The 20,245-nt window shown below is 35.3% G+C and overlaps 1 protein-coding gene across 3 annotated transcripts in view; it reads left to right on the forward strand.

Annotated features, from left to right (window-relative positions):
* Positions 1–20,245, forward strand: part of LOC145692290 (stAR-related lipid transfer protein 7, mitochondrial) — a 61,383-nt gene that overhangs the window by 11,878 nt on the left and 29,260 nt on the right. For 2 of the 3 annotated variants that reach the window (XM_081767589.1, XM_081767592.1), the window contains exons 2-3: positions 648–790; positions 8,858–8,953. In XM_081767589.1, the coding sequence (XP_081623715.1) occupies positions 648–790; positions 8,858–8,953 (239 nt within the window). The remainder of the gene's footprint in view (positions 1–647; positions 791–8,857; positions 8,954–20,245) is intronic. The other variant, XM_081767590.1, reaches the window with a different exon arrangement.

Genomic DNA, 20,245 nt, shown 5'->3' on the forward strand with positions numbered 1-20,245 from the left:
AACCATATAGATGCATTAGTTAGTATTGCTTATAAAACTTTGCATTAGGAAATAAAGCAGAAAAATAAATCATAGCTTACTGGTTATAAGGACACCCAAACCTCATAATAAGTTTAAACGATTTACTACTACTTTTTTTTTTTTTTTTTTTTTAATTGTGGTTCTTGATTAAGATTCCATTAACTTTCTATTTTTTGTTTCTTTTAGTTGTCCTAAATTTGTGTTTCGTGCAAAATATTGTTTAAGAAAAGAAAGGCAATTTTTCAGGAGAGCGAAAAGTACTCTTTAGATACTTCCATTCATAATATAGGTTGCTTATTGATTTGTTTTTGAATTACTGTTGCATTAAAATTTAAATATAACATGTCGCTAGCTGTAACAGAAATTTCTTGTTTGATTTTAAAAAAATGCGCTTTTGACATGCGATATTTTACATCAATAATTATATGATATTCATTTCTAGCTTACTAATATTAATTATGTACTTTTTTCCATAACTTTTGTATATAAAAAATCGGTGTTGATTATTCGCATTCATAAATCGGTCAAATAATGAAATCTTTATAAGTTATTTCGAAATTAACAGGAACACATTCTGGTTTAATAAGTGATTTTAATTGTTTGACTCGTGTTTTATATCTTTGCAGACATATGGATGAATTGGAATTTGTACACAAACTAGAAGGCAGCATAACTTGCAACTCTTGTCGCTGTCGCATGGTTATTGATAAGGAACTGCCCGGCCAACAGTATTGTAGGTGTTCAAATAATTCAACGAAGATATCGGCTGGTAAGTCATCTTAGCGAAGATGGTTATGTATATACCTGTAAGTTACGAAATAAATTAGAATATAGAAATCAGGCTCAAAAGTACAGGGTTCATTTCTGTTCCGAAGGGTTGTGGTTCGATCTCAGACCGTGAAGAATTGGTGGTAGCATCGTCAGTAGGTTATCTGGGGATTATCGCGTTTTCTTTTAATTTTTCATTTCACTAATTCTTGTATAATTTGCTTGCGTTTATTGTCTTTCAGCACGGGGTGGAAACGTTCGTGAAATTATATTTAAGGTTTTAATACTAGATTATTCTGTTTTGATCCAGAAGGACTTATTTATAATTTGTAAATAGACTTCTAAGTAATCAGAAATCTCGGTCGGCGTCACATTCAGCCTTCAATGACAAATAAAATATATGAAGCTATATTATCCACATGGATTAAGTCAGTCATTGTTATTCTCGACTTAAACCACACTCATAAAATGTTATTGTTGGTTTTGAGATCTTGTGGTGTAGATTTTAGATCTCGTGAACTTCAATTTGAAAACTCCGTATGGTATAATTTCCTTCGACAAGCATATAAGCTGGTATAAAGTTTACTTGAATTTCCTGTATGAGCTAAGTATCAGAAAAGAGTTTTGAAAAGTGTTATAGATTATCTATGCTCACTGTAACTTAAATCACTCTTCCTATACATAAAACAGTTCCAAAGATTTATCGCCGCAAAAATGAAATCTGGATAATGAATACTCTATGCTAATCCAACCAAATCCAGTTAAGATTATTATCAACCTTTCTAAGATCCTCCTGTATTTTGCGTATTATAACTGTATATGTTAGCAGTTAAATAGTCTTTTCAGCACAAAATTCACGTTTTGCAGTGAAACAACATTTCTTCGTGCACAGTTGGCAGTGATTATCTTCTTTAATAAAGCTAAAGATTAAATATATTAGTATGGGGTTATATTGATACATAAAATAAACTTTTTGAAAAAATGTAATAAAATCTTTCCGGGTTGTTGTTAATTTTTAAATTTACACTGTCCTCTAATTCGTGATTCGTATATAAGATACATTTATATGATATTGTTAAAAACTATAAATAATTGGGGTACATGTTCAAAAAATTGAGCTTAATTTTAGCTGTTGTTTCTGAATGTCAGGTTAGACACTTGTTTTTTTAAAGATTAATATGAATACATGAACGTATCTTTTTCTCCACTTCTGTTCTGTGCAGATGATATAGTAATATATTCCAAGTATATTACTGTTGCTCTTTATTTTTTTCCCCTCTTACTCGGAATTGCAAGTAGTTTCTTACTATTCTCCATCTGTCGTTTTGCGTTTTCTGTATTTTCTTTATATGTTTTTTCTTTAGTTCCAGTTGTTTCAAACGTCGTTTTTCACGTCTCTTGAGCTACTTCAGTATCCGATATTACTATTAGTATTATTTTCACTTCTTTGGTTTCTTTGCTTATTACTGTAATGTATGCCTGTTATGAACTACTTCTTTGCCAGTTAGTATTGTTTTATATTAGTAATGTTTATGTTTGTCTGTTTCTAATAAGGCTTCCGATTGATATTCTACTGCAGTATTCTACTTGTTGTGGTATTATTTTATGTTCCATTCGTATTCGAGATTGGTGTTGTTTGCACTTCGTCCTATCTCTTTATATTGTTTTGTGTCATCTTTGTGGATCCACTTGTGAGTATTATATATATATGACATCTTCTGTGTTTGGCATCTTGCGTTGCTCTGTTGTTAGGATGAGTATTTTGCAATGTTTTGCATTTATTATGTAGTTCTGTATTTCTTGCATGAAGCCCCTTCAGGCAACGGATCCTCATTGGAGTTAAAGAAATGGTGCTGAGACATCATCTTCATTTAGCATTCATTCATTGTGTTCTTTGCCTGCCCTCTCAGTTGCTAATACTGTTGCAGCATTTGCGGGAGGTTGGTTGGTATGTAGGTAAAGGATGATCAATGACTGTTCCTCATACTATGATGGACGTATATCCATCCTTGCGTACTGCTGATAGATAATCTTCCTATTGGACTGTTGGAGTAATGTTGTGTAATCTTATTAGTAAATCTCAAAGAAATAACAGACACGTTAATCCTACATTTTTCTTCTATCTCTGACTGTGCATACTATTCTGTCAAGAGCACCTCTTAAAACAGAACTCCTGATGCAGAATATTAAAACATTCACAGCTCTCGAGTTCGACTCTGAATCCGCAACGATTGCAAAGATTTATGGATCTATTAGTTTCACGAATTGCATCTGTGAGCTCTGTGCGCATATGATAAACATGAGCCTAGTGTTAACAACCTTGCTCATCTCGAAATCTGAATTTAAGAAACTTTCTTCTATCGCGAGCACCTAGTTGCAATATATTTCTATTGGGAGAAGGCTTATGACACTATTACTTGGCGTTATAGTACATTAAAACATCTTTATGACTAGTGACTTCGTAGTTACATGACACAATTCATAAAAGAATTTTTTGGATCAACAATATTTTAGAGTACCTACGGATTCTATCTTCAGAACGTTTGCTATAGGATTCCTGTAGTGCATCCCTCAAGGCAGTATTTTTAGTGCAACATTGTACTGTCAACGTCAACAGTGTTCTGTCGCAGATTCAGGCTCATGTTTGTTGTATTGTATGTTGACGATCATGTTATTTATTGTCACCTCCTTTACCTGCGCATTTACACTAAAGTTTCAGATGATATTAAATGGTCTTGTTCGCTGATCGAGATAGATAGGTTTTCGGTTGTCTCTGAGTAAGTGGGTGTTTACACTTTTGCCGCCACGAACTTACCATCTTGATCCGGCACAGTATTTCAATCACACTTGTCTCTCGTTTGTTCACACGTTCGATTTCAGGATTTGATCTTTGAACTTGAATACCATGTTGATGATCTTAAGCACTCTTGTCTCCGACTTCTTAATTTGTTTCGTGTCCTTTCCCATCGACCCTAGATGCTAATCATATTGTTCTGTTACAATTATACCATAGCTAAGTCGGTCCAAATGAGATTGTGGTTGTATTACCTACTGATTTACTCATTTACTCTGCTGAATCTGCCAGATACTGTACATCATCTGGGCATTAAGCTAGCTATTAATACTTTCTGCATTAGATCTGTTGCCAGCCATTATACTGAAATAAACGCACCACCGTAGCTGTCGATGTGCAGCTATCGACGTGAAAGACTTTTCTAAAATTATTCAACTCTTGTTGGTGTAGTATTAACTTTCATTTGTGGTGAAATTTATGACCGATATGCAGCGCGTCTTGGGCCTACTCGCCTATGATATGTTCGTGCATAAAAGAATATCATTGCGGACGAATTTATGTGGTAATCTGTAAGTTACTATTAGCTGCAGCAACAGGGTTGTGTTATTCTTTGCTAGGTGCAGGAACATGTTGGCATTCGGAGAAACTATTATGCCGACACAGCAGCCAAGGACACTGTGCTGGCAGATAATCTGTCTCATGTTCTGATTTCTGTATCTATTTTGTCCAACAGATTCATTCACACTGGCAAGCGGATTGGATTAGACAAACAAAAATAGATCCATTCTATAAAATCTATGGACAATTAACAGATGTTGTGTGCTAGTCGAAGAGTTGAAGTAATTCGGCGCGCTTGCGAATCGGACATTCTCATCTGACATTGCTATTTAGTGCGTGACGTCAACATACGCATCGTGAAAATCTTATTATCCTGCCGAGTATTCTGCACACTCTTATAAAAAGTCCAAAATATTGCCAGTTTTAGGATGATAACGCTATTTTAAATGACCGAATTCTTGCTTTTATTCGCGAGGTTGAAGTAGAAATAGCAGTGTGGTTTGAGATTTCTTCGAGACTTCGTTCTGCAAGTTGCCTGCACGCTGGCGACATCTCTTGTGAGGTGAGAGGCGGCGCAACTATTAGCGTAACTGACTGAGGCGTCTCATATTTATAATAAGAATTAAGAATATTTATAAATATTTTCACCTAGATGTTTATTACAACCCCTAACTCTTTTAAATGTTTTGCAGTGTACATATTAGCATTACTTACAGACAGATGTTTTTGGTTTATAAATAGGATTTCATCGAGATTTTCTTTTTCTTTTCTCAGTTGCAGATATCATATCTTGATCATCGTTTTCATGTTAACGGTCTTTCTATGAAGTACATGTTTACATGATCATACAGTAAGGGACACTTCTGGATCCATATGGAAATTTACGGCAAAAGTATACCATCCAGAAGTGTCCCTTACTGTACATCATAGCGTTTTTCGTGATGGGGCAACTAGCATAGGTGCTGATATCGCCATTCAACCCTAGTTAATCAATCTTTGCGTAAAGCCGTCTGTTTTGGGATAAAAGTCCCCCAGTTTCAACCATCTGAATGTCGTATCTCCGTCTACATGTTCTTGGTTGCCTTCTTTTTAATGCTTGTTACTATTTATTCCTCTATCTAGCTTAGATGGAGTGGTGTATATTTGTAGTCTACTGCTACTGTTTCTCTGTGCAATTTTTAATTTTCTTAATGTTTGAATTTGCCAATAGGTGCCTTCCACTTCAGTTCAGGCAGACCATGTACCATCACCATCTTAGATATTGTTGAAACTTTTTTTTATAGCAACTAGACATTTTTTTAAGAGACCCATATTTTTTGTTTTGTCCAAAAAAAATTTCCGCCAAGTAATGGGCCATCAAAGACGAGGAGTACAATTTATGAATTGTAGAAGACATGGAAAATGGTCAACTTCGGAGCCCTATTACTCAGCTGTGGAGACAGGTAGAGTTATAATTCTTGTTATGGTATGTACATAAGAATATAAATAAACTATATTTTATTATAGTTTGGTTTGCGCATGCGTATCTTTTTGTACATACATTAATAAATGAACGTCAGTTAATCTGAAAAGTCGAAATTTGCGAATTTTTTTGACCACTTCCGGTTCGAATTTTAAAATTCTGTTTTCACGGTTAGTAAGACCTAGTTATTCGCTTTCCGAAAGGAAAAAAAAAAAAAAAAAAAAAATATCGCTTCTGTGTGCAACCGTTTTGTCGCAAAAAATTTGAGAAATTGTAAAATTTTCAAAAATCGCCATTTTTGGGCGCCATTTCTTCGAAGACACCATATTTTAAAATTCTGAAATTTTGTCAGATGGTTCAACTTTACATGAATAATAAACACACCAAATACCATTCTCGACCAACGCATCATGAATTAACTACAGCCTTTTGAAGTTAGCGAAGTTTCGTTAACTTTGATGTCACAGTTAGCAACACTGGAAACAATAAAAGTGCAATGATTTGATTATGTTTGTGGTTCACATTCATTAAATGAAGAATAAAAGGTTTTCTTGACATGTTTTTTTTTATTATTATTATTTTGATCAAAAAGGCTCTCTGAAATAGTAAAATAACCCTTCCCCCTTCTCTTCCGTTTTCTCAAACCAAAGTAATCTGAGATGGAAATTACGGTTACGAAACACACAAATTTTAAATTTACTTGAAATGGCCATCCAATAAATTCTGATGATCTATAAAAAGCCTAAACTATTAGCTCAGTGATGATTTGGAATGCTCCAGACAAAGTCTCAATTAAGTGCGATGTCATTACAGTGATCGAAAAAGGACAAAAGTTTTAAAAAATCGAAACGTTTCCTTACGCGTTCCATCAAAGAAATTTACAGACTTTTTAAACAGAACAATTCCAGCATAAGAATGGGTCACTCGGAATTTTATAGTATTCGACTAAAGTGGGTCAGTCCGCAACCTGTGAGGGAAATGTGTGTGTATTGTCCAAATTTTAAGCTAGCTGCTACTGCGTTAAAACAAATCAAAGGTGCAGCCTGTATTAAAGCTGTCATGAGTGATCTATTTCCTTCAGTAGTATGATACGTAGAAAATGACAGCTGTCTTCTTCAAGAATGTGGTGAATGTTCTGGAGTGGACGGAATAAGTGTGGGGTCTTTAATTATTGATCCTGATTAAAATGAAAGTGTTACGTATGCCATATGGAAAAACAATGATCTCGTTAAAAAAACTGTGCCACTTTCTGTTTTCGTATCGTACATTGCTGTTTTAACTTTAAGAATTGTAATTCATGACCATATCAAGAAAATCCAAAGAGAATTAATTCCTACCGAAAAGCATTGTATAAAATTTCAAGATATAAATTCTATTTTACTTTATGTGGACTTCGTTGAAAACTGGACTGTTACTCTGCAAAGTGAAATTCAGAGTTATCACCGGAAATTCAGAGTTATCCAGAGTTATGAAACAGCTGATAGTTTTGTTGTAATAAGCGAAGACAAAACACACGATTCGGCTCATGTATTCATAGCCTATAGCCATAGCCATAGTTTATATATAAAATAAGAAAGTTTCTTTTTCTGCGGGGGGTGCGATCGTCCTCCTGGATCCATCCCAGGACGAGTTCTGAGTGCATCAACACCTATTGGAGCATCTGCAGGGTTACATACTATTAGCGAAGAAGACACCAAGCAAGCAAATGATTGGTCCATGTGAAAAAAAAAAAAAAAACACTGAAATTTTGTTTCCGAAGACCATTTTAAGTAAGTGAACTTGAAATTTGTGTGTTTCGTAATCGTAATTTCCATCTCAGATTACTTCAGAATAAAAAAAACGGAGGAGAAGGGGGAGGGATCATTTTACTATTTCAGAGAGCCTTTTTGATTAAAAAGAAAGTCAGGAAAACCTTTTATTCTTCATTTAATGAATGTGAACCACAAACATCATCAAATCATTGCATTTTTCTTGTTTCCAGTGTTGCTAACTGACATCAAAGTTAACGAAACTTCGCTAATTTCAAAAGGCTGTAGTTAATTCATGATGCGTTGGTCGAGAATGGTAGTTAGTGTGTTTATTATTCATGTAAAATTGAACCATCTGACAAAATTTCAGAATTTTAAAATATGGTGTTTTCGAGAGAATGGCGCCCAAAAATGGCGATTTTTGAAAATTTTACAATTTCTGGAATTTTTTGCGACATAACGGTTGCACACAGAAGCGATACAATTTTTTTTCGGAAAGCGGGTAACTAGGTCTTACCAACCGTGAAAACAGAATTTTAAAATTCGAACCGGATGTGGTCGAAAAAAAATTCGCAAACTTCGACTTTTCAGATAAACTGACGTTCATTTATTAATGTATGTACAAAAAGATACGCATGTGCAAACCAAACTATAATAAAATATAGTTTATTTATATCCCTATGTACATACCACAACAAGAATTATAACTCTACCTGTCTCCATAGCTGAATGGTGGGGCTCCGAAGTTGACCATTTTCCATGTCGTCTACAATTTATAAATTGTACTCCTCGTCTTTGATGGCCCATTACTTGGCGGAAAATTTTTTTCGACAAAATAAAAAAATCTCTCTCTCTTAAAAACATGTCTAGTTGCTATAAAAAAAAGTTTCAACAATATCTGAGTTAGTGATGATACAAATTAATTTATTTATTTATTATTTATTTATTTATTTTATTTTATTTATTTATTTATTTATTTATTTTTTTGCCTGAGTTGAAATGGAAGGCATTAATGATGTAAATTTGGGATATTGATTAGTTCTTACTCTCCATCCTCTTTTTGATTCCCTAAGCGTGAGCATAACTATCATTGACTAAGTTTTCTGGTAGGTTGAGGATTGCCTAGTATGTCGCAGTTGTTGTGCTTACAACTCGTTTAGTACTACTGTTGATAGTGGTTGAAGAATTGAACGAATTGTATACTGCAGAAGTTCTTTGTAAACGCGTTGGTATTCAAGTTTCATTGATTGGAAAACGAAAGGTGGAGGAAACTATAATTACTGTAAATAAATATTTTAAGAAGGGTAACTGTTTAGAGTAACTGTTCATTATTAATTTCAGCCATAAAGATTCCGTTGTAAATCCTTGTGTTTGAACTTGATAACAAAAGCAATAACTGGTGGTTGATCATGGTGTCAGCTTATTGTATTTATTAATCTCATTTTCGTTAAATGGTGACTATATAACAGTTGTATAATTTTGTGATGTACATTGATTGTATCTTAGATGATGGTGATGGATGGTGCCCATTTTTAGAGAGGCAAGATATTTTGATCTGGAGACGAGAACATGATACTTTGAAGGGAATGTATGCATACAAAGGTACGTATGGAATATAATACTGTCACAAAATGTAAAATTTTTATGTCCACTTCTAATGTTTATTTTTACAGAAAAAATCTTACATATATTTTAAACAAAATTCTGACTTAACTTTGGCTGCTGAAAAACAGACTCTTTTGTTGCTTCTAGCGCTTTTTTTTTTTTTTTTTTATAGAAAAAAAGAGTCTGTTAATATTTCTTTTAGTTTTATTCGTCCTTGTAGTTCAGGTAGTACCTAAATTATAAATATAGAATACTAACTTCCTCTAGCTATCCCAGACGCTCTAGTGGCTAGGCACGCCTTTGATGCATTAGGGTTTGATTTCCGGTGGGAGAGCCTTGAAAAATTTGAACCAGGGTTGGCAAAAACCATGGTTTTTATTGGGAAAAAAAAACAGTTTTGGGTTTAAACCAGGTTTTTTTCTAAAAAAAAAAAATAATTTGATGCATATATTTATATCACATATGAACAGAAATAAGTTTGTTTTGCCTTGGTGTTATTATGCAACAACCGGGTTATGCTGAAAGGGGTCACATAAGCTTAAAGCGGAATCCAAGGCGCTTCTCGGCTTACATCCGAGAGAAATTGTCCTCCATTTGAACTCAAAACCGGGACTAATTGCCACAAATGCGATACGTCTGCCGACTCACTCATGAAGGACTCCTGATAAAAATACGTTATACTAATTTTTACGTACTTGTTAATATAATTGTCAAGAATCATTTCAGAAGGACAAAAAGATAAACAGTTGCACAAGTGAAACCATTATACAGAGTTACATATAGACAATTTGAAAATACTGCAGAGTACAAAAGAACTAATATAGTCCGAGTTTGTGTACTATGACTTTTATTAGTCCAAGTTAAAGAGATACGACTACTTAATTTGCATATCAGTAAGAAAAATGGATAAAAATACAAATTATTTGAGTCCACTTTGGCTCTGACCCATATATACATAAATAGATGCAAAAGATACTTCTGATTTCAATAAATGACTCTCGTAGGGTTTGTATGACCTCCCCCCCCCCCCAAAAAAAAAAAAGAGGAAGGTTTCGCTGTATTTTATCAATAGTAAACATTATTAAAACGAAACAACATTTAGAATTTTTCTTTGATTGCAGTTGCATAACAATAATAATAAACTGTAAAAAAAAAAAAAAAAAAAAAAAAAAAAATCACAAACGAAACATTCAGAAACAAAAAATAGTTACTTTTGTAGTATAATCTCTTTGAGTAATGAATGGGGAATTTAGATCTGAATATAATACGAATAATATACGGGAGTGAAACGTGATAACCCACAAATGTGTGTTCATCAATATTTTACGAACACTTACACTTTTACGAACATTTTTCGGGTTTTTTTTTTTTTTTTTTTTTTTTGTTTTTTGTTTTGTTTGTTTAAACCAGTTGGTTAAAAAAAAAAAGGGTTTAAACCAGCCAACCCTGATTTGAACACACTACGTTGGTTCGGATTTCACTTTAAATGGTAGATCCACGTCTCATATAGCCTATGTGCTAGAAAAAGGACGCTAACTTCAACAAGCAACCAACTTCCTGTAAAATAGTCGACCTACGTAACATGCGTTAGCATTTTTTTCCACATCAAACTGAATTACGGTATTAACATCATCAGTCGTTCAGGGGTATCATGGTTTATCTCCAAATCCTGCCATTATATCCAGATGAAATTTAAGTAGGACCACCGCGGAAATAAACTTTAAAACAAGAAAGTAATCATAATTACTGTGTTAGCACTGTCAGCTGTTGAGAATTTTCGTGGTCTGGGTCCAAAGATCCTAATGAGATTCACTCGAGAAAACCGCGCAGCATTCTCTCTCAAACAAAGAAAGAATCATCAAAATCAGTGCACTTACGTCGGAGTCATGCATGAACATGCTTAGAATATGAGGGTGGATCATCATGTTCCAGCCCTGGCCCCCTTCTAGTTATGGCAGATTCTTGTAATTGTAGGGATAACATAATGCATCCTTTAAGTTAATGCCCACGAAGTTCGAAGAATTTGCAACCATTTTTGTTTTCTTTACAGATTGTTAAATACTAAGAACTGTAGCCTAATTAAAAATAAAAAGCTTCGAACAGTGGTAAAATAGTTTCATGAAAAAACATTCAACACATAAAGACATCAATGCTAATGTTGTGGAAACTCTTGAAGATTCTAGCCCCTCATATAACCTAGTAGAACTACGGTGCCGTTAATTTAAATGTGGTAGACAGATTTTTGAAGATGAGTATAGTGGGGACACCTCTGCAACTATCATGGCGCCAGAAATGATGACAAAAATGCAGAGACCAGCAAGTGACTGTTCGTCAAACAGCAGAGACATGTGGCATGCCAACTGGCAGTGTGTATTCAGTTATTCATAAACATTTATTAATGAGAAAGGTCTCTGCACGGTGGGTCCCAAGAATGCTGACGGTAGACCAAGCGAGGATACGTGGAACAAGCCGGATAATCAAGGCTGACAAAATAATGTTTTTGCGGAGATTTGTCACTATGGGTGAAACATGAGTTCGCCATTTCGGTCCTTCGTGGAAACACCCCCACACCCCGCCACCCAAGAAATTTAAGTAGTGAGAGAACTGATAGAAAGACCAAACAAGTGAAATTACCCTTACGCTGCTCTCATTGATTACGCGAAAGTTTCGATTCGGTGAAAACGTCTGTAGTTATTAAGACTTTCAAGTCAAGTGTCAGAGACACTTATATAAAAGTTATATATAATATCCATGAACAAGCCAGTGCAATGTTTTCCAACTGTGTGTCTGTACAATAACTGCGAGAATAGAGAAGAGAGTATAACATTTTGATACCATTTCCTGCAAACATACTTAAATGTACGTGTCCATCCCTCAACTAGAAGAATAAAAGAATAAATATAAGTGGGAAATATCTGACCCATCTTTGTTTTGCTGGAGACACCATTCTGTTCGCAAACAACAACACAGATCTGCAGGATGATAGAAGAACTTAATTTGAAGACCAAAGAAATCGGGTTGAACGTGAATTTGGAAATGATTAAAGTGATCGTCAACGACTTCGCAGGGAAGATAAAGATTAAAGTTGAAAATATGGAACTAAGAAGAAGTGAATACCTACGTCTGGATGGCAATATGAAAGAGAAATTAACAGACTTATTAAGTCAGACTGGAGTGCATTTGAAAGAGATAGCTTCACATTGAAGTCAAGTGCTAATATGTCAAAAGCGTAACATTTTCAAAGAATGTATTCTACCAGTTTTGATATATAGATCGGACACGTGTATACTAACAAAATCAGACATTCATCATCTGCAGATTATCTTTGCAGGTGATTCATAACAACGAAACACGGAGAGATGTACGTTATGAAACACCCGCAAATATAGAAAAAGAATCACGTGAAACAAAGATGATAGAAGTGACTGATAATGTTATAAAAATAAAGGCACTGAAGTGTCAATGATCTGGACATATTCCAAGAAGAATTTATGACCGATGGACAAAGGCAATTCTTGATTGAATACCAAGAGATAAGAAACGTTCTCTTATGAGGTAGTTGGTCTAAATTGATAAGCACTGCGTAGTAACGTGGAAAGGAATTATCCAAAGTAGTGTTGTGAAGAAGAATTGGTGAGACTTCATCCGGTAGTGAATTAACATTGGTTGTTAGTAATAACACTAGTTAACAAAGGTTTTGTTACATAAAAGGAAATACCTGTTCTTAAAGGAACTTTTTGCGCTGAATTCGAATATGCACTCGGTTTCTCTCCATCACGTACAATTTTCCCGTAACAGAGGGATTTTCGGAAAATTCCCTCAAAAATTTCCCTTTTTCAGATATTTTATTCCCCTAGCTTCTGTCCCCTTACATATAGTAACATAGAAATTATACCTAAGTATACCTTGATTTATATTTAATAAACCCTAAAAGTTTCGTAAAAATCGCTTTGTTCTTTCTAGAGAAATAAATATATTTGTATGTATATTGTGTGCACTGTTTATTGCACCTTATAGTAATGCTTTCAGATCTCTTAAGTTGAGGTAAAACGTTTTGCTTTATTACCACAAACACATATATAAAATATAATACAATATAATTTACAAGTGTGACAATTTACAATAAACAATAATACAAATGTACCAAAAGGTCATGAAAAGACAATCAAAACTATCACAATATATGAAACTTCAATTGGGTTACAAAAACGTACACTACTTCCTTCTTTTGTAAGAAATGTTGCATTCTCTAACAAGACCCCAACAATAGTCCCCCATCATAAAGGATCCCATCGTCCCTGGTACCTTTTCTCCATTGCCATTATATCTTGGTGGAATCTTTCCCCCTGTTCGTCGCTGAGAGCACCTAGGTTAGAAGGAAAGAAGCTGAGGTGGGAGTGCAAAAAGTGGATTTTTAAAGACATCCTACAACCCAACTCTTTGTATTTCTGTATCATGTCCTGTACGATTTCTGTGTAACTCTCAGCTTTGTTATTGCCCAGAAAGTTGCGCACAACACACTTAAATGCTGTCCAGGCAGCTAGCTCAGCACTGTTTAACTTGCTGTCAAAGCTATCATCAAGCATTAATTTCCTAATTTGGGGACCAATAAACACTCCCGCTGAAATCTTAGCATCACTCAGGTTAGGGAACTTATCTCGCAAATACTTGAAACCTTCACCAGATGTGTCCATGGCTTTGACAAAGTTTTTCATAAGTCCTAACTTGATATGAAGTGGCGGTAGTAATATCTTATTAGGATCTACCAAAGGAGCGTATTTGACGTTGCATTCTCCAGGTACGTAATTCACTCTAGGTTCCCATTCCTTCACTTCATAATGTTTGTCATCACCTCGGCTATCCCATAAACATAAAAAACATTGGTACTTCGTGTAACCGCACTGCAGTCCTAGTAAAATACCAACTACCTTGAGATCACAACATATTTGCCAACAATGGTCCTTGTAATTTATAAGATTTAGCAAAGTTGGCATGGTGTCATAGGATTCCTTAATCTTCACTGAGTGCGCAAGTGGTATAGAAGGTTTTTTATTTCCATTATGTAAAAGGACAGCTTTAAGGCTGACCTTTGACGCGTCGATAAATAACCTCCATTCTTCTGGAACGTAAGGAATTCCTAGCTCTGCCATCATCCCATTTATATCCGTACATACGCACACATTATCTTGCATTGAGAAATAGCTTGAAAATTGAACATGCCTTTTCCTGTACACTGATATGTTCGTTTCTGCATCCAATAAGTTCCACTGCTGGAGCCTTGTATATATATGGAGAACTTGGAGAATTGTATATATATGTATTAAGATATACATATACTGTACGTTTAAAAAAAATATACGTTGGAAGTACATTCTATTTTTATACACGTTTCTAATTTACAGAGAGCAATACAAGTGTGTTGTTGACTATTGTAAATATTCATTTTTATGTCTGTGTTTGTAGTAATAAAGCAAATCGTTTTTACCCCAACTCAGGAGATCTGAAAGCATTACTATCAGGTGCAATAAACAGTGCACACAATATACATACAAATATATTTATTTCTCTAGAAAGAACAAAGCGATTTTTACGAAACTTTTAGGGTTTATTAAATAAAAATCAAGGTATACTTAGGTATAATTTCTATGTTACTATATGTAAGGGGACAGAAGCTAGGGGAATAAAATATCTGAAAAAGGGAAATTTTTGAGGGAATTTTCCGAAAATCCCTCTGTTACGGGAAAATTGTACGTGATGGAGAGAAACCGAGTGCATATTCGAATTCAGCGCAAAAAGTTCCTTTAAGATCAGGTTATTTTTCTCATGTAACAAACAAAAAGTTTAAATTTGTTAACTAGTGTAATTATAATGCTAATAATAATATGCACGAGTCGGATTGAAACCTCTTCCTTTTCTTCAAGTTGATTAAAAGCGGATGCTAGCGATGTTAGTATCAGCCATGTTTTTAACATAACACAGGAGGCGTGGAGCGTTCACCTCAGATGCATGGGATCCCTAAATCGATCCCAGCTCGCGCCAAGCAAGCTTTGTGGTGGACAGATGTCGTGTACATGTGTTTTCTCGGGATTTTCCCATTTCCTCCCACATTTTATATTCCACCGTTTCGTTCATTCTCATCATCACCATCACCTTCACGGCATAATCATCGGACTTAAAACTGAAAGATTTCATTTCATTAAACAAAACACGGTTGATTGGCGCCCTTCATCGCCAATCTTCTTTTGCTTTCTTCGTTTGGACGACAAAGTGATTCTCGTTAGTGTTTACACGAAGTGTGCTTTTGTCTATAACTTTCAAATAAGAACCTGTTTGTTATTTTTATTTTGTATATACCAGTGTGTTGTAGTAACCATATATTTTTAATTGGGTAATGTTACGTGAGTTATCTATGATTGAATAACAAAGTTGACGGATAGACAGATATCATGTAACGTTTGTATTTTGCTTATTACGCTTCTTAATAATATTGTCTTACTAGCATCAATTACCCGCTTCAATGGGTTAAATTAAAAAAAAAAAGTAGTAATATGTCCAGTTAAGTCTGTCACTTTTTACTGTTACTAAAGCGCTTTTTAATATCGGCGAGTTTCGCTGATTTTTATATATCCCCCTCTCCTCCCCATATTGCGGGGCACAGCATCGAAAATATCATTGTTCATCTCTCAAGGGACGTATGCGAATCGTGACAGTTGGATATTTATGAAAATTGTTATCCTGACTAATTATGGGTCGCTAATCATCGTGGTGATAGTCACTCGGTGTGGAAGTGCCTTGTTTATCTTCTACGAATAATACATATACCAAGCAGTGACCGGGTGAGACTGTGCCGAGTTACACCCTCGAAAACACCGGAAAAAGGCAGAAAATGAACAATGTGTACAGGTAACCTGATATTTACGGGAGGGGGACACGTAACCAACATCACGGCAGTAGTGTCACACAAGCAGTCCCAACACAAAGTTATAGTTTTTCAAATAGAACGTATACCGTTTTAGGACATTAAAACAACTGGCATAAAACGTGAAAGAAAATAAGCAAAAGCTGGGTTATCAGTGTTGCCAAATAAGGGAGATATGAAGCTCTAAAGTTGAGAAATTATGAGGTCCGTCCAATGAAACGAACAAATGTAGAACAACAACAACAAATCTTCAGAAGGAACAAATGTTCGGTAGGGAGTAAACCACAGCATGCATAGCATCCATTGACTAACTGTTTTGATATGTAATATCGAATGTTCGGCTAGGACGAGAAATGCACGCATTTTGCCACACTATATATGGCTTTTCTGTTGTAGGTGTTGGTGTATAATGTTAAAATATTTGCGCATGTATATTACTGGTAACCTGAATGTAGTGTGTTTTATCGTAATCGTTGTTCCTCATGCTAACGTTTCCTATACTCTCGGCTGACAACTATCACAGGTCATTAATCTTTGCGAATCGATTCTGACATACTTTCTTGTCACAGATTTGTTACCTTTCGTGCCACAGCTTTTCTGTACTGTTTCCAGGCGCCACAACGTCGTTTCTGTGGTTTGGAAGACATGCAGGATTTATTCAGTGTTGCAACCCCAAGACTGTTTTATAGCTCTCGGGAACTGTTTGAGATACCGATTCCACAGAAACGCAATTGGAATTGCTGCGCTACAGGAAGACTTGTTCTTCACGTTTCCGTATTATGTCACATGGGGCTTCTTTCTACGGCTACTCTAACATGTGCCATTTTTGAGTGAATCCTGTATCAAGCTCGTTAGTCACTGGATACCGTGCCTGCTTTAGTTTACTCCCTATTGTGTATTTGTTCGTTCTGGAGTCTTGTTTTTGTACATTTGTTCGTTTCTCTGTACGGACCCATAATTTCTCAACTTCAGAGCATTATTTCTCCCTTATTTGACAATACTGATAACCCAGCTTTTGCTTATTTTCTTTCAAATTTTATGTCAATTATTTTAATATCATTGAATGATATAGCTTCTATTTGAAAAACTATAGGGATGGCAACACTGCTTGTGTGACACTACTGCCGTGATGTTGGTCACCTATCTCCCTCCCGTATATATCAGGTTACCTGCACACATTGTTCATTTTCCGCCATTTTCCGGTGTTTTCGGGGTGTAACTTGGCACAGTCTCACTCAGTCACTGCTTGGTATATGTATTATTCGTAGAAGATAAACAAGGCATTTCCGCACCGACTAACTATCACCACGATGATTAGCAACCCAGAATTAGTCAGCTGTCACGATTCGCATATATCCCTTGTCAGCGATCCTGAAACTATGAATTCGACACTGATATTGGTCACTTCGATCATTTTTATATATCTCCCCTTCCCCCAAGTTGAGGGGCTGAATTTGGATTTAAACGATATCAGAAGTGTCACTGTTCATCTCAGCGACCCGGAAAACTATGGATTCGACACTAATATCGGTCATTTTCGATCATTTTTAAACGTCTCTCCCCTCCCCCACCTTTAGGTCACACCGTCAAAGTGATATAACCAAAACCATCTCAGGCTTAAACTTCGTCTAGGTTGTAAATTTGACCGAGATCGGTCCGGTGGTTCAAGAGTTATTAAGTTTTATTTTTATATATCTCCCTCTCCTATCCCCCTTCCCTAAATTCTACCGTCAAAGTGAAATGATAAAAATATCTCAAGCCCGAACCTAATCTATGTTAAAAATCTGATCTAGATTGATCGTTTGGTTCACGAGTTATTGTTTTATTTATTTTTAACTCCTCCCTCCCCTTCCCCTAACTTCTATCGTCAAAGTGAATAGATAAATACCATCCCAGGCCCGAAACTCATTTATGTTGAAAATTTCATCGAGATCGGTTGGGTGGTTCAAGAGTGATGAAGTCACAAAAACAGTCATTTTTATTTTTACACACACACACACACACACATATATATATATATATATATATATATATATATATATATATATATATATATATATCGCGTCCTTAGAGCGCAAAGGTTCCATGTCCAACTTTTTTCGAAATTGAGATTTTTATACTTATAGATGGCGCATGATGAGTTCTTTCACATGGCGATAAGAAAGCACACGAAATCGTTATTATTTAGAAGAAATAATTGATGAAATATTGTCCTATCCCATATATCCTCCTATATTCTGTGTGCATGATTTCTGCTCTCCTGTAAAATTTCTAAAATTGGACATAGTACCTTTGCGCTCCAAGGACGCGATATATATATATATATATATATATATATATATATATATATATATATATATATCCATCTCCCTCTCCTCGAGGTTCTACCGGCAAAGTGAAAATAAAAATAAAAAACTTTCCAGGCCCGAACCTCATCTATGTTGAAAATTTGATCGAGATCGGTCGGGTGGTTCAAGAGTCATTAAGTTTTATTTATTTTTATAGATCTCTCCTCTCCCTCCCCCTCCCCTAAGATCTACGTAAAAGTGATATGATAAAAACCACCCCAGGTCCAAACCTCATCTACGTTGAAAATTTGGTTAAGATCGGTCGGGTGGTTTAAGTGTGATGAAGTTACAATGATAGTCACTTTTATTTTTATTTTTTATCTCCCCCTCCCCTATGTTGCACCGTAAAAGTGAAAGGACGAAAACATCCCAGGCCCGAACTTAATCTATGTTGAAACTTTGATCGAGATCTTTCGGGTGGTTCAATCGTTATTAACTCACGAACATAGTCACTTTTATTTTTATATATATTGATTTTAGTATATCTCCCCCTCCTCTCCCTCCCCTACATTGCTCCGTCAAACTGAAATGATAAAAGCGCTCCAGGCACGAACGTCATCTATGTTGAAAATTTGATCGAGATTGGATTTTAGTTCAAGAGTAATGATGTTCTATTTATTTTATAATTCGTCTTCCTCCCCCTCCCCTAAGTTTTACCGTCAAAATGAATAGCTAAAAGCACTCCCAGTCCAGAACAGCATCTACGTCTAGAATTTGATCGAGATCGGTCGGGCGGTTCAAGAGATTAAGAGTCACAAACATAGTCACTTTCAATTTTATAATATAGATTATCTAGTTATCGTAACATCGCAGCCACTGCGACGTTTGAACTGGGTCGGATCGATAGATGGATAACGTGAACGTAAAATATATATGAAAGTTTCTTGTCTATTTACCTTTTTTCTTTAAATAAAATTTTAAAATATTTTATTAAGTGTTACATTTCTAAACTATATTTTCGAATAAGATTTTTTGAAAATTCGTTCAGACTGTTTCAATGTTCGCTGACACTAATACGATGGCACTTCCTAATTGGTGTGGTTTGCGGAATACATTTAGATGATCCGTGTTGTTATTTACATTTCATAATTTATACAAATATAAATAATCCTGTAGATTCTCTATATGCAGGCCTGCCCATGAATTGGCTCCCGGAGCCGAAGTGTGAGCGACAACGAGCGGAGATATGAAGAGGTGAGCACAGGTGTTGGTAGCTCCGCCCCTTCCACTGCATCCGATAAGTGTTGCCAACCACACATGATGGTAAAAAACCTACGGCCAAGCCTGGTCACAAATTCGCACGATGTTGAAGCATTGAGCAGACGCAAGCGTGAAATGTGTAGGTGTGCTCTCCCCCTCCCCATTTCGAAAGCAGTGACGCGAAAACACTGCAGGAAATAAAATTGGTACGTTTTTTGATCGAGGAAGACGCATGATAGAGGTTACAGTTAGCGTTGAAGTAACTAACAAATGAAAAAGAAAGAAAGAAAGAAAGAAACTAATATTAAACATGTCAGCTTACAGACGTAAAAACGACTGCAAAAATCGGAAACGAATTGTTTCAGGCCTTTTTTTAGCTTGCTTACATAATTCGTGACATTGTATTACATTAGCACTCGGTCTGTAACTTGTCACTCGCTTCACGTTTGCTAAGTTGTGAACGCCTTTCGTTGCTAGATTGATAGCAGAACGACGGGAGGTTGATAATAATAATAATAATAATAATAATAATAATAATAATAATAATAATAATAATAATAATAATAATAATAATAAGTAGTAGTAGTAGTAGTAGTAGTAGTAGTAGTAGTAGTAGTAGTAGTAGTAGTAGTAGTAGTAGTAGTAGTAGTAGTAGTAGTAGTAGTAGTAGTAGTAGTAGTAGTAGTAGTAGTAGTAGTAGTAGTAGTAGTAGTAGTAGTAGTAGTAGTAGTAGTAGTAGTAGTAGTAGTAGTAGTAGTAGTAGTAGTAGTAGTAGTAGTAGTAGTATTATTATTATTATTATTATTATTATTATTATTATTA

The sequence above is a fragment of the Thermobia domestica genome, chromosome 1 (genome assembly GCF_964235325.1).
Source record: "Thermobia domestica chromosome 1, izTheDome1.hap1.1, whole genome shotgun sequence".
NCBI classification, from domain to species: Eukaryota; Metazoa; Arthropoda; class Insecta; order Zygentoma; family Lepismatidae; genus Thermobia; species Thermobia domestica.